At 45.0% G+C, this 12,911-nt stretch overlaps 1 protein-coding gene across 1 annotated transcript in view; it reads right to left on the minus strand.

Annotated features, from left to right (window-relative positions):
- Positions 1-928: 928 nt before the first annotated feature.
- The window catches only part of LOC126531163 (uncharacterized), a 127,806-nt gene continuing 115,823 nt past the window's right edge, over positions 929-12,911 (minus strand). The window contains exons 6-7 of the mRNA XM_050178585.3: positions 12,319-12,464; positions 929-6,888 (exon numbers count right to left, since the gene is read on the minus strand). Coding sequence (XP_050034542.1) covers positions 6,665-6,888; positions 12,319-12,464 — 370 coding nt within the window. The 3' untranslated portion in view covers positions 929-6,664. The remainder of the gene's footprint in view (positions 6,889-12,318; positions 12,465-12,911) is intronic.

A 12,911-nucleotide genomic window follows, 5' to 3' on the forward strand; every position in this document is an offset into this window, starting at 1 on the left:
CGCGACGCCGACTGAGCGTATACAATACCACGTAGTAACCAGCGGCGCATGGAAGTCTTTAATCTAAAACGCCCAGCGAGTTCTCGTCTCTGACTGGCTGACACGAAGCGTAGCCTTTCGCCTCACAGCGCATTGTTGCCAAAATCGGACGGACAACGTAACCTGAGGCTCCCTTGCTCGCCTGCACACTGTTGACCACTTCAAATCTTTCCGCAAGCGCTTAGTCTTGAATACAGCTAATACGTTTACATGGTAGAGTGTATAAGCGCGACTGGACGAGGACGTAGAAAGAAACAGATACACAGACACAGCGCTTGTCTGTGTCTGTGTATGTGTTTCTTTCTACGTCCTCGTCCAGTCACGCTTATACACTCTACCATGGATTCTAACCAACTAGCCCGCCAACGTGTTTTAATACGTTTCTTTGAGCTAGCTGGTGTGACGTTGCAAAAGCGCATGGCGCGTGCAGACGCAGAATGAGCAAAAAAAAAAAAACACGATACAGGACGGTGTGATTACTAATAAGTACTAATTTATTTCTACGCATTACTGGCTAAATACAGAAAGCGGAATGAAGCAAGCAGACGGAACCAATCAATGAAATGAATAAGAGACGAAGCACATAGTTGGATATCAGGGAGTTGGGGAGACGGCATTCAGTCGCGCCTCCCAAGTGAACTGGCATGCGGCGGAGTTTATTTACTGACGTTAAAGACGGAATTAACAAAAGGACAATGTATAACATCAGGCACCGTATTTAACGCAGTTTTTCGTTCGTAAGCACAGTTTGACATTCCACAGCCGTTTTCGGTAATAATTTGTTCGACATGACGAATGGCTCCAACTGCTCTTGCGAAGTTCGAGCATAAGAATGTTTTTCGCGAATACGTACCCAAGTTCGCTCATTACGTCAGAGAAACTCGGCGACTCAACGTCATTTTTTGTGTCGTTTATTCTTCGACATATACATTGCCTCTGGTGAGTGGGTCAAAAGACCGCAGGTAGGTACAGCACCTCAAACTTGAGGAAAGGCAGGAGGCAACAAGCAGTAAAATGCAGTGCACTGTTACACAATAAAACGGACAAAACACAGTTTAATCTAGCCACGTGCACAATATATGTGCTTAGTGAAGAAAGGTGTGGTCACGGCATAAACGATCACAAATTGTTAGCGTTGTATAACTCACTCGCTAAGTTATACATGCACACTGCACGGTTCAGTTCACTTCAAAAGATGTCGCTTCAGCAGCTCAACCAGAAACACATTGGTCAACTTATTCAGACCTCTGCTTCACGTGTCATCTTGACTAGTGCTAACAAGAAGGAATAATCATTATGATTAAAGCAACCAAGGGCCAGATTCGCAAGGATGTTTTGATTCGTAAGACCTCTCTGTCCTTGCACAAGAAATTTTGATATCTCGTCTGCTCTGATGATTGAAGAATACGAGCTCCTACTAACCAGTATTGTGTCCGAATGGCCTGGTGAATCTGGTCTTAGGTTTTGTATACCTCAAAGACCAATTTTCTGCTCAGTTGCCCACAGCCACATCAGAATAGGCTAAATGTTCAAATGGCACCCGAAGAACTGTCCGAACGGAGCATACAGCAGCGCAAGAACGAAGCAGACCAAAAAGTGTAGTAAAAAAAAACAAGACAAAATTCACTCATTCTTTAATGTTGTGGCAACGATTACAAAAATACAAATGTTCCAAAAAAGCAATCGGTCATTACATGCTTTGTTGCAAGACTGAAATTCGTCTCAACGACGCGTTTTACAAGAAACGTCGCCTACGCCACAAGCACAAGGTCTAATGTTTTTTTAGTGAAACATTGCGTGGCCGAAAATAGCCGTTCCTCGTGGCAACGTGAACTATTTTTCAACTCAAGATATCGTATTATTTTTTTTTTTTTTTTTTGATAAGCAACTCATGTTCTGATTGCGCATTAAGTAATTGCGTCTTAAGTAAACCATTAGCCTTGCATGCTCTTGTTATCACACCACTTTTGTCTACTGCGTTTCGAAACATTATCCCATCTCTGGAGCATGACAAGAAAACCGTGAGAGGTGCTGTGGGAACGTGTAATTCTAGAAACTCTTTGCACAGCAGATCAGCACCAACCAACTTGGCGCTGTAGCCTTTAGATAATATTTATGGAAAACTCAAAAGGGAGCTCAAGCTGTTTTCCAGCATTCGTAAATTAATATCCTGCAAGCCTGAACGCGCTGCCATTCTCCAAAAGACCAAGTAACTGCCAAGCCTTTTTTACTATAATACCATAGTTCTACCGAAACTGTCTTTAAGGACTCGCATGCAGGCGATTCTGAATAGTATACCAAAGGTAGTTGTCATGCGTTGCACAGTCGACAGTATACTATTCACGGCACATTCCTGTTCATATCCCTAACTAAGATTAGCCTAAATCCTGTCTAACATCAGCTGTTCCCTTTGAGATTGGTACTGCACAAACAGAGCTGCATTTCCCTACATTCTACAGCGTCGTATGGGCTCTCCAGCGGTGATCTTCTCACCCCCTAACTTTGCGTTGTAGTTCGACGAAATACTGCCTATGTGCTGTGCTAGAGGTCTAAAAAGGCAACATGGACAAAAGGCTAAAAGAAAAAGAAAATGCCCCATAGCGAACCTTCCATGAAACATAACACTGTATCTCTAGAAACTGCTGCTTCAAACGTAAACATTGCTCGCGAGGAAAATTATAGCTTGTTCAGGCGGACGTTAATACGTAGCACGCACGCCACTGTGACGTGCTGGCTAAAAGTCCTTTTTACTACATCTACGACACTTGAAACGTGCTTAGGAATAAGTCTATGAACATGTTATAAAGAGCGGAATTACAAATGAAACGGTTGGCATCTCCGAAAGTACTGCGTACTTGGTGGTCAAAAGAGCTTTAGTGCCAAAGGCTACAAACTACCAAGACTCATTCAATGCGAAGAAAGCTTTTTATCACATATGAAAGCTTTGGACACAATGTACTCTCTAACGGTAAAACGTGCGCCGTTATTACGCAGGATGGAAAGAAGAGGTTCTGAATTTCTAGAAAAATAGTGGCGCAGCGTAAGAGGGCACTTCGATATCTATAAGCAACCACGCGGTGAACTATGGCACTATGCAGGAGATGGACTTGTATGTTAGTATCATCGGTATAGTGGTTTAACGTATGGCGCAGGTAGCGAGCGGCGTCGAAAAACTCGAGTGAGCAAGGCTTTACTACTCTAAGCTATGGGCTAGACTACGATAGTACAATACTCTTTCTCGTTCCCTGTAAAGTACAGCCGAAGCACCATTGTTTGAACCAGCCCAAGCTGACCTGTCTACACGCTTGCCAGCATCAGCACACTTTCTTTATGCAATACAAAGGACTAGCAGTGTCCTACACAATTAAAAGGCTAATCCCACCAGTAGCCTACAACCACTCAACTCAACTCAACCACACAATTAAAAGAAAGTCTGCGCATACATATTTTCCTGCGTGGACCCGGCACAATCAGCTATATACAGGCCTTAAACAGGAATCTAGGGCAAGATTACAAACTCGAAAAGAAGTCAGACCTCGTTTAACAGCACGCTTCATAATCTTGCGTTCTAGGTAAGGCAAATGTATACATAGGCTGAAAGGTCCCTCCTAATATTGTTCCTGAGTGTATTATGGGTGGTCCCCGTAGTTGTGAAGTAGTGAGGATGGTATTGCATATACAGAGTTGTGATGGGATATATACAAGTCTACCTTACCCACTTTTCCCTTAGCATGCGTTGCTGCGGTAGGTGCAGGTATTCTTTGTGACGTCAAGTTCCTCTCGCAAACTCATAACCCTCGTTCCTGCGATCAAAATGTTTAGTGAGGACAAGGTGACACAGTGCTAGGGTATGTGAAAGGCTCAATCTTTTCGACTGAATATGTCGTAAGCTATTACCCTTGTTTTAAGTTGCAGGCGGTGGCACGAAGTTTGCCAATGCTAAGCAGGGAACCTCAGCGTTGATCCCGGACATGCTCTCTGAAACTGGTTATAGAGGCGAAGGCGATAAAATCGACGCAAACTGGTTGTCAAGTGATCGCGTTCGGAGAGCACAACCAACATTTTGGAGGTCTGGTAGCAGAGAAATGGATAGCTCCTAAAATCATTTCCTGTCGTCAGGTGTAATCATTCTTTGATGTCCTGAACGAGAGGTTATTAAAACCGTTTATCTATCTATTTGTTAAAGACCCCCATGAACCCGTCGAGATCCACAAAATAAGTTGGCGCAATGCAAAGTAAAATGAAGGTAACTTCGGTATGTCTTGCGATCATTATCCAATACCTCTGTCACACCAAGAAGAGCTCCTAAGGCAACCTAGTTTAGTCCACAGTATAAAATTAAATTCTTGATAAACGAAATAACTTCGGCACACTAGTAATTCCCAGAATTTTGGAAGTTGAACAAAGCGAATGACGGGCACCTACAACTCACGAGTATGTTTGCGAGCATATGCGGGAGACTATCATGAACCACTGTGTTCCTTTTATAACTTTCTCTGCTGCTGGCAAAAATTCACTTGTAAGCACACTCTGCGCTATGTTCTGGCACAGCTCATATATGTCTCTCCAACTACAGGCAGGCATGAGAGCCAAAAGAGAAGTGCGAGCGTCATTTCTCCAGTCTCGCTATATGGCTCAACTGCCACGAGAACAAGTGCAACTCAACTGGAGGGGAATCGCGATGTTCGAATCTTTCTACGCTTACCTTCGAAACAAGGCTCGATGGAGCGAAGCATCCATGACGGCTGTTTCTGGACTTTGTTAGGAGTTGATTACGGACAGCAGGGAAGGAACAGACCCTCACAAAGTGGACCTCATGAATGCGCGTGCATTGTCACTGATCAGTCCTTAAGGAAGCGTTCAGCTGGACTACAACTGCATTGATCGATAATTTGATTGACGCCACGCAAGGCTAGAAGAACTCTACCACTGGACTTTCAGTGTGTGTTACGTCATGCTCACCGAAGAGAGGGTACCGTTCCTCGTCTGCCTGTAGTAAAGCCTCGCACGACGTGCGAAAACAACATCTCTTCTTCTCGATAATCAGCGTAACCAAATAGATAAAGATGAGTCCCATCTACGCGTCGTACGTCCACCACACGCTTCATACCGGTGTGTTCACCGGATTAAGAAAATAAGAAAGGGAAAAAAGCGTAGACTTGAGTATAACACGACGCTGAAAACTACAATGGACGAAGATAGGTAGATAGAAAACTTCGCAGCTAAGTAGCTACGAGACTACAGCGTAGAATAATCCTACATGGCTGTAGTGCCAGGTTCTTCCCCCAGACCGGAAATAACTTATGTTCACCTGCAAAACTCTCAAAGAACCCAGATGAGTGGTTTTTGCAGCACCTTGGAACCTTCGTATAGATGCTGCCTTCCCCTTTCATGAACCCAAGTACACCTTGCGCATTTCTGTAAAACTTCAGCGTAGGGTAGCAAACCGGATCTTCCCCTCTAGTTAACCTTCCTGCCTTTCCCCTTCACTCTCTCTCTCTGTAAAACTTTTTTGGCTAATTATTAATACCTGTGCGCTATGCGGTTTGCGCTAAGATTACAGCCTGTGTGAGCAGTAATGGCTAGATGCTCTTAACGTCCTACGTCAGAGGGCAGAGCATGAGCATTTTACAAACTGCACAGAAAAGAGCCAAGTACACCAATAAAAGTGGGGAGACTGCAACATGCTCAGGTGGAAAATGAAAAGCTCAAGAGAGCGGTAACTGCAGGAGTGAATGAATTGTTGCGCAGACATTCCAAGAGAATATTATTTACCTATTACGTGCCAGAACGCGCGTGCGAATAGGCATTGCTACATACGTAGCACAACTTGGGGATATCTTGAGTGTGTTTAATTCAATATGAACGGTTTCCGCTCGCGCTTAGGTATCGAACAACGACCAATCAGAAAGAAAGAAACAGACCAATACCCGCTCTTATTTTGTTTCTCTCTCACATGTGGGGACAGAGGCACAGCGCGCCTAGTATTCAGTAGGTGCACATTCACATTTCAAAGCTATGGTTTCTTCATTGCAGTTTTCTATTGGTTGCCGTTATTTTATACGCACGATAAATTTCAAGCATATATTCAGCAATGGTATTATGTACAAAGGGTAAACGTGTCTGGCACTATTGAACATCTGATTGCATATCTACAAGCTGTCACAAGACCATCCAATGAAATTTTTTTCTTAATTGTCTAAGTGTTGCTGCGCCGCGTTCCAGCCGATTCCTCCCCGGGATCCCATGAGAGGAGCTGAGGACCCGATCACAAAAAGTACCTAACGCTCATTCCGCCAGACAGTAGAGAGGAAAAAAGTTCATAAGAAAAAAAATTATGGGGTCTTACGTGCCAAAACCACTTTCTGATTATGAGGCACGCCGTAGTGGAGGACTCCGGAAATTTCGACCATCTGGGGTTCTTTAACATGCACCTAAATCTAAGCACATGGGTGTTTTCGCATTTCGCGCCCATTGAAATGCGGCCTCCGTGGCCGGGATTCGATCCCGCGACCTCGTGCTCAGCAGCCCAACGTTCATGAGAAAGCACCGGTCCGTCTCGGACGACTGCAGCTAAGTTCAATGCGGCGGCAGTGTCCTGTCGTCGTTCGGCTAGGTCGGCGGGCTAGTAGCTGATAAAGAAGGGCTCCTCCATCATGCCGGCTTCCTCGGCTCGTTCCTCGGCGTACCGAGATCGGTACCCAAGTTTGAGGATAATGTAGAAGGAGATGAACAGTGGCGGCAGCATGCCAATCACGAAGCCGGTAATCTTGAATCGCTTCACGGGAACCCCGTCCAACGGGTCCCGGTCGCGGACCACGCTGGCGTTGGAAGAGGCTGAGCTGTCACCTGCGAACACAAAAATATACAGTCACGTTGTATCCAGACGCGCGCTTTTCTGCTGACACGCATCAACGGATTCGCTAGGCAACGCGTCACTGCTTGCTACTGTGCCAGTTTGTTTGGGGGTTAGCTGGAACATAAATTGGTTGCCCCAACTTGTGCTACCAGATAACCAACCAAATAAAAAAAAAGAACAAAGAAATAAGTTATTTCTCGACTACAGTCAATATACGAACCTAAAAGGTTATACAGAGTATCTTGTTGCGACCTACCCTGCGCGAGGGATCTGTGTATATTCCGAAACGCCAACTTGCCTATTGTTTGCTTTGATCAGTGGTCAGTTTGTTCACAGCTGTTGTGGTGTAATAGGACGCGAAACAATACTAAATATGGACAGAACAGGAAACACAATGTCCTGCAGAGGATGCGGATGTTAGAATTAGAAGGACTTGGCTCGCACATGCAGGAACCACAGTGCTAAATGCAAGTGTGCCGCAATTTTATTCGTGACAGAAGGCTCGTGCTCCATTGCCCTGTTAATAACGCAGTGGTCTGCTTGGCCAATATAATCGTTCGGCAACTTCTGTCGGCATCTTACTGCTGTGCGTGAAGGTATTACTTAAAATTAATTAGCGGCAGTGACTTTTGTGACATCTACTGCTCTATTTGTTAGCGACATTTCACGACCATATTGTGCCTATTGTGGTGAGAATGTGAAATTCGCCCATTTTGGCTTTTACCTGCGATTCCTTAAATAAGCAGGTAGGTGAAAGCTTAGAGAACACAAATTTCACGAAAACAATTCCTTCATCGCAGCCCAGGCATGGACTTGGAAAAGAAGTGGTACAGTCCGCGTCTGTGTATTCGACCTATTCAATGCGCTTAAAAAATGCCACAAGATATACAAACTTTCTTTTGATGCCATGGTCGGTAAATGCGTGGTCCCGAAGGCTCTTGCAATGCGCATGCGAGCCCACTGGGGCAATCGTCCTCTTTGGTTTCGAAGCTATTAAGAAAACGGTACGACACAGCTTGATGTCGAATGTAACGAACTAGAGAAACGTTTCATCTCACTGTAATGTCTCGACAAAGACTGCATCTTGTAATCGAAGCAACAACATAACGCTCAGTGTTTATTACACATGAAGTGCTCGGCAACTATTCGCTCATCAACGTTCGATGCAAACACAGGATGTTGCCAAATTGCATTTCATGGTTTTACGCAAAATGTAATTTACAACAAGCGTGATAGTGGTCTTCGTCCGAGTATTCGTCCTCCCATCTTTTCGTCTACAATAAAAAGAGAAAGTATCCTCCTCAACGTAGATATTTCCGTTGTTGCTCATTGTTAAGCATCGATAAAATGGAAAAGTAAGGTACTTTAGCTCTCTAGCTTTCAGTGGGCCTATTGCACGCTATGTTTCCGTTATGACGTTCTATTTCTGTGCGAGCAGCAAATAACCAACATTCTTGGAATTCTGCCATACGTTTATGTCGACATCTTCCGGTGTTTTCTAAATTAAGAAAGAAAACCAGCCAAAGAAAGACGCACACAGGAGACATACAAACATACTTAACGCAATGCCCCAACTACCCAACAACGTGTTTTACTAAATTATTTTTTCTAAATTATGTCTCCCTAGCTTTGTACCTGTGCGCAGTTCTTTTACAGCGAAGCTGTATATAGCTACTCTCTCGCAGTGGTCGATATCCGTCCGTCTACGAGTCGCGCCGACAAGAAAAGAATTTCGTCAGCAGTTTTTCGTGGTCCTCACACGCCTCACGACATACATGGATGGTGGAGGACTTTGCCCACATACCATGGTTGGATTTCGACCCAAGTTATCGACGCAGCATAATGTGCTCAAACTGAAACATCAGATCATAGATGCGGGTGCGAGAACTCCATATACCAAGGTGATACTAGGGCTCGATCTAGCAAAAGCCTTTGACACTGTCACGCACAAGGCAATACTACAAAATTTCCAAGAGCTGGATGTAGGACGTAAAACATACGCGTACATCGAAGACTTCCTGATGGATCGTACGGCAAAGATTACAATTGGAGAAACCACATCGGATGCACTCAAACTAGGTAATAGGGGTACCAGGCAGGGTTCAGCCCTAGCCTCCTTTTTATTCAACGTGGCAATAATTGGTCTCCCTACGAGACTCGAAAAAAATAGAAGGACTCGGAGACAGCCTATACATGGACGACATCAACCTCTGGGTGACGGCTGGAAGCGATGGGCATGTGCAAGAGATCCTCCAAACAACAGTAAACACGGTCGAAGACTACATCAGAGACAAGGAACTGAGATGTTCCTCGCGAAAATCAGAGCTTGCGCTCTATAGGCACACATGCAGGGGCCTAAAAAGCATTAAGGGAAGGCCGGGCAATGTGGTCACATTAGAAGGCACCAGGATACCAAAAGCGGAGAGCCTGGAAATACCGGGACTGTGCATATCCGAAAACGGCCATAGTGTATGAAGCATTAGACTACTGCACAATAGGGGTGAACAAACAATCAGACTAATAAAGCGGATATCCAACTGGAACTATGGCATGAAAGAGCACAATCCCATCTGAGTAATGGAAACATTCGTAATCAGTCGTATTGTATATGTAGTCCCTTACCTCAATCTCTAGGCTTCGTAGAAAGCCAAGGTAGAATGCATTATTAGAAGGGCCTATAAGCAAGCCTTGGGAATTCCGGCAAATACGTCAAACGAGAAGTTGCTGGCGCTCGGCGTGCGCAACACACTGGACGAACTTGTTGAGGCCTAGAGAGTAGCGCAATATGAAAGACTCACACAGAGTTTGACGGGCAGACACATCTTAAACGACATCGGAATAACCTGCGAAGCACAGCACGGACGGCACAGAGACATCCCCCCAAAAATAAGGGAACATCTCTCAACACCGCCAACCACAAGAAACATGCCCCCGAAGTTTCGCCAAAATAGAAGAATCGCAAAAGCGAGAGCTCTCTCCAAAAGATTGCAGTGCCAGCGACGTGGTCTATGTGGACGTGGCGGAGTAAACAAATAGAGCATATCGATAGTTGCTACGAGTCTAGACGGTAACTCCAGAGTTATTGGCACTGTAAAAAGAGGGAAGAGGGTGGCGGAGGAGGCTGTCTTAGCACTGGAAATAGCCTCCACGGAGGCTGACATCGTAGTCAGCGACTCCAAGACCGCCGTCAAGAACTATCCCAAAGGAATAATCTCGCCGGAAGCGCTAAGAATGTTAACCAGCTTTCGTGAAGATCGAGACGTTTACATTATATGGGCACCCGCACAATCCTCCCTTCCCGGAAACGAAACAGCGCGCAACCTGGCTCGAGAACTGACGGGTCGAGCAGGTGACATGCAAATACTGAGAACGGAGAGATACCGGATGACTAGCTTTAACGAGATCACCGAACACTATAAAGTGGGAGGGGCCCATTTCCTCCCGGCACACTCCTCGCTAAGTAGACGGCAAGCGACGGCATGGCGCCTCTTACAAACAGATACATATCCGAACCCGGTGGCCTACCACCGCGACTACCCGGACCTTTACACGGGTAGATGTAAACTCTGTCAAGAACGAGTGGACCTACAAAATATTGTTTGCGCTTGTCCTCAGACACCCACACAGAATAAAACACACGGCACCAGGGAGCAGTGGGAGACCGCGTTGCTCAGCTGTGCACCGGAAGACCAACTTAAGGCAATCCAGCAGGCCGGAGACGCTGCCATGGCCCAAAGGCTTGAGGCCGTCATCTAGGTGGAGAGGCCTTAGTCTCATAAATCTGCTGTACTGAAATAAAGTTTATTTCTCCTCCTCCTCCTCCTCCTCCTCCTCCTCCTCCTCCTCCTCCTCCTCCTCCTCCCCCAGTTTCTCACTACTGCTCTTAGCTCTCAATTAGGTATTTCGGAAAAAATCACACTGAAATTGGCCGCTAAGGTGGTCTATCATTACACCGAGTTTCATTTACTTGTCACAGTTCACAGTGAAGTTGTAAATGTCGTGGAATTCCCGTCTGTCATGCGGCGGTACTTGCACACGTCACTATTTCATAAAAGAATCAGAATAAATCACCCCACAGTCAAATGATCTGTTCGTTGTCTAGAATAATAATAATAATAATAATAATAATAATAATAATAATAATAATAATAATAATAATAATACCTAGATGCGTCGATTGAGGTAAAACACACCGCAGCTTCGCTGCTCGTCCTTCACAGAGTGGAAGGGCTGACTTTTTTTTATTTCCCACCAGGTGTGTTATTCTACCCAGTCGGCATTTAAGAAGATGCCTCAGTATGCATAAACGAACGAAAGCTTCCACCGTTTCCCCTCCCACGTCCTCCCCATTATTTTTGTTAATATAGCGGAACAATGAATTGAATATATAAAGAAAACAGTATGAGTAGTGGTGATCCAGGGGTCAATTTAAACGGACTGGTGTGCCATACTCTTCCGAAGCAAACAAGGTCACATCTATGCAAAGCTTCGCCAACAGTCCGAAAGCGCGCAAACGCGTTGACTAGTGCAAAAGTGTCCATTATAGCTAGAAAGCGAAAAATTGCAGAAGTCGCAAGAAACCTCGCAAACGAGCTAGAGGACATCTTGTGTCACGACAGACAGGAACTAGGGCTGCATGACGTTCAGGTTGGTTCTTATTGGGCACCAAGTGCACCACAGTAGCCAAGACGGTAATACTACTACTTGGAACTAGACAATGTTTCCGCATGGCTGCTGACGTCAGTAAACAGTAAACGACTACTTTTTTCAGCATCTGACTTCCTGCAGCTCTTGCAATTCTCTCAGAGCAATATCCTAAAATTTTTTGGAAGCACTTTGAAGTTCCCAGAATGACCCTGTTGCGACTGCTCGATCGTACTGAACGTTTCACAATTCTTAGAGCTTAGGCTCGCAGCTTTTGTGGCTTCTACCAGTATAGCTACATATAAGGTTCTCAAACAAACCTACGAAAACTGCTTTAGTTCTTTTTTTACCTGTTTTTTAGTCCATCAGTCCTTTTTAGTCGTTTAGTTTACTTGGTGTTCGCATTGCTTCGTGATACTGTATCATGGTATAGTGTGCGGTGATCGTGACCGACTGTGATTGTGTTCTCTGCGTCCATCTTTCCACCTTCCCATTTCCCTCACCCCAGTGTAGGGTAGCAAACCGAATTTTATGACGTGGCCAACCTGCCTGCCTTCGTCCTTTCCTTAGCTCTCTATCTCTATTAAGCTCCAGCAATTTTCAATCCTCAGATCTTGTTTAGTTCCTTTTTTTTATAGTTTCTCGTAAAACATTGCACACCTCAACCTACAACTTGTCGCGCTACACAAACAGCTAACGGACGAAATACTCAAGACTAAAACCACAGCGACTGACCACGTAAAAGGAACAAGGGGAAATTTCGCAGCGCCACTCACCATTTCGGAGCAGGAGCGAGCGGCTGGACGTGCCTAAAGTGTTGCTTGCTACGCAGGTGTAGTTGTGGGGAACCTCGGCGTCATCCTGGGCTTCTTTAAGGTGCAAGTTGGATATTCGCAGACAGCCTTGCGACGCGTTTTCCGTCCTGTACATTTGGGATAGAAATTTGATCATGGCTTAAATAGAATTAAAGGGTAAAGCAATCATGCAAGCACAGCTTTCAGCGCTGGCGCGCTTTATTTCTTCAAAGTGCGTTCTTAGCAGGAAACACTGGAAAAAGAACTGGTGGCCTTAACGACTTATAACTTAACCACTACAGAGAAACGCACAAGGCGTACGTGTAAATTCAGTCACTAAAGATCAATTTCATGATTTGATAACGCTTGTGTTTTTGCGACGTTAGACTTATATTAGAAGATTTCGTAAATTTTTTTAGCGGATGGCTGAGAGACTCCGCAAGTAGCTCAGAAAGAGAATTAAAAAAAAGAAAACATCGTTCATGCCGAAAGTGAATACATGCACTCGCTTGTGTAGCGCGAGATGGAGTTCATGTATTTCTAAAAGTGTTCCTTTGCTGTTTTTCAAAGGTAGA

This window comes from Dermacentor andersoni, chromosome 5 (genome assembly GCF_023375885.2).
Source record: "Dermacentor andersoni chromosome 5, qqDerAnde1_hic_scaffold, whole genome shotgun sequence".
NCBI classification, from domain to species: Eukaryota; Metazoa; Arthropoda; class Arachnida; order Ixodida; family Ixodidae; genus Dermacentor; species Dermacentor andersoni.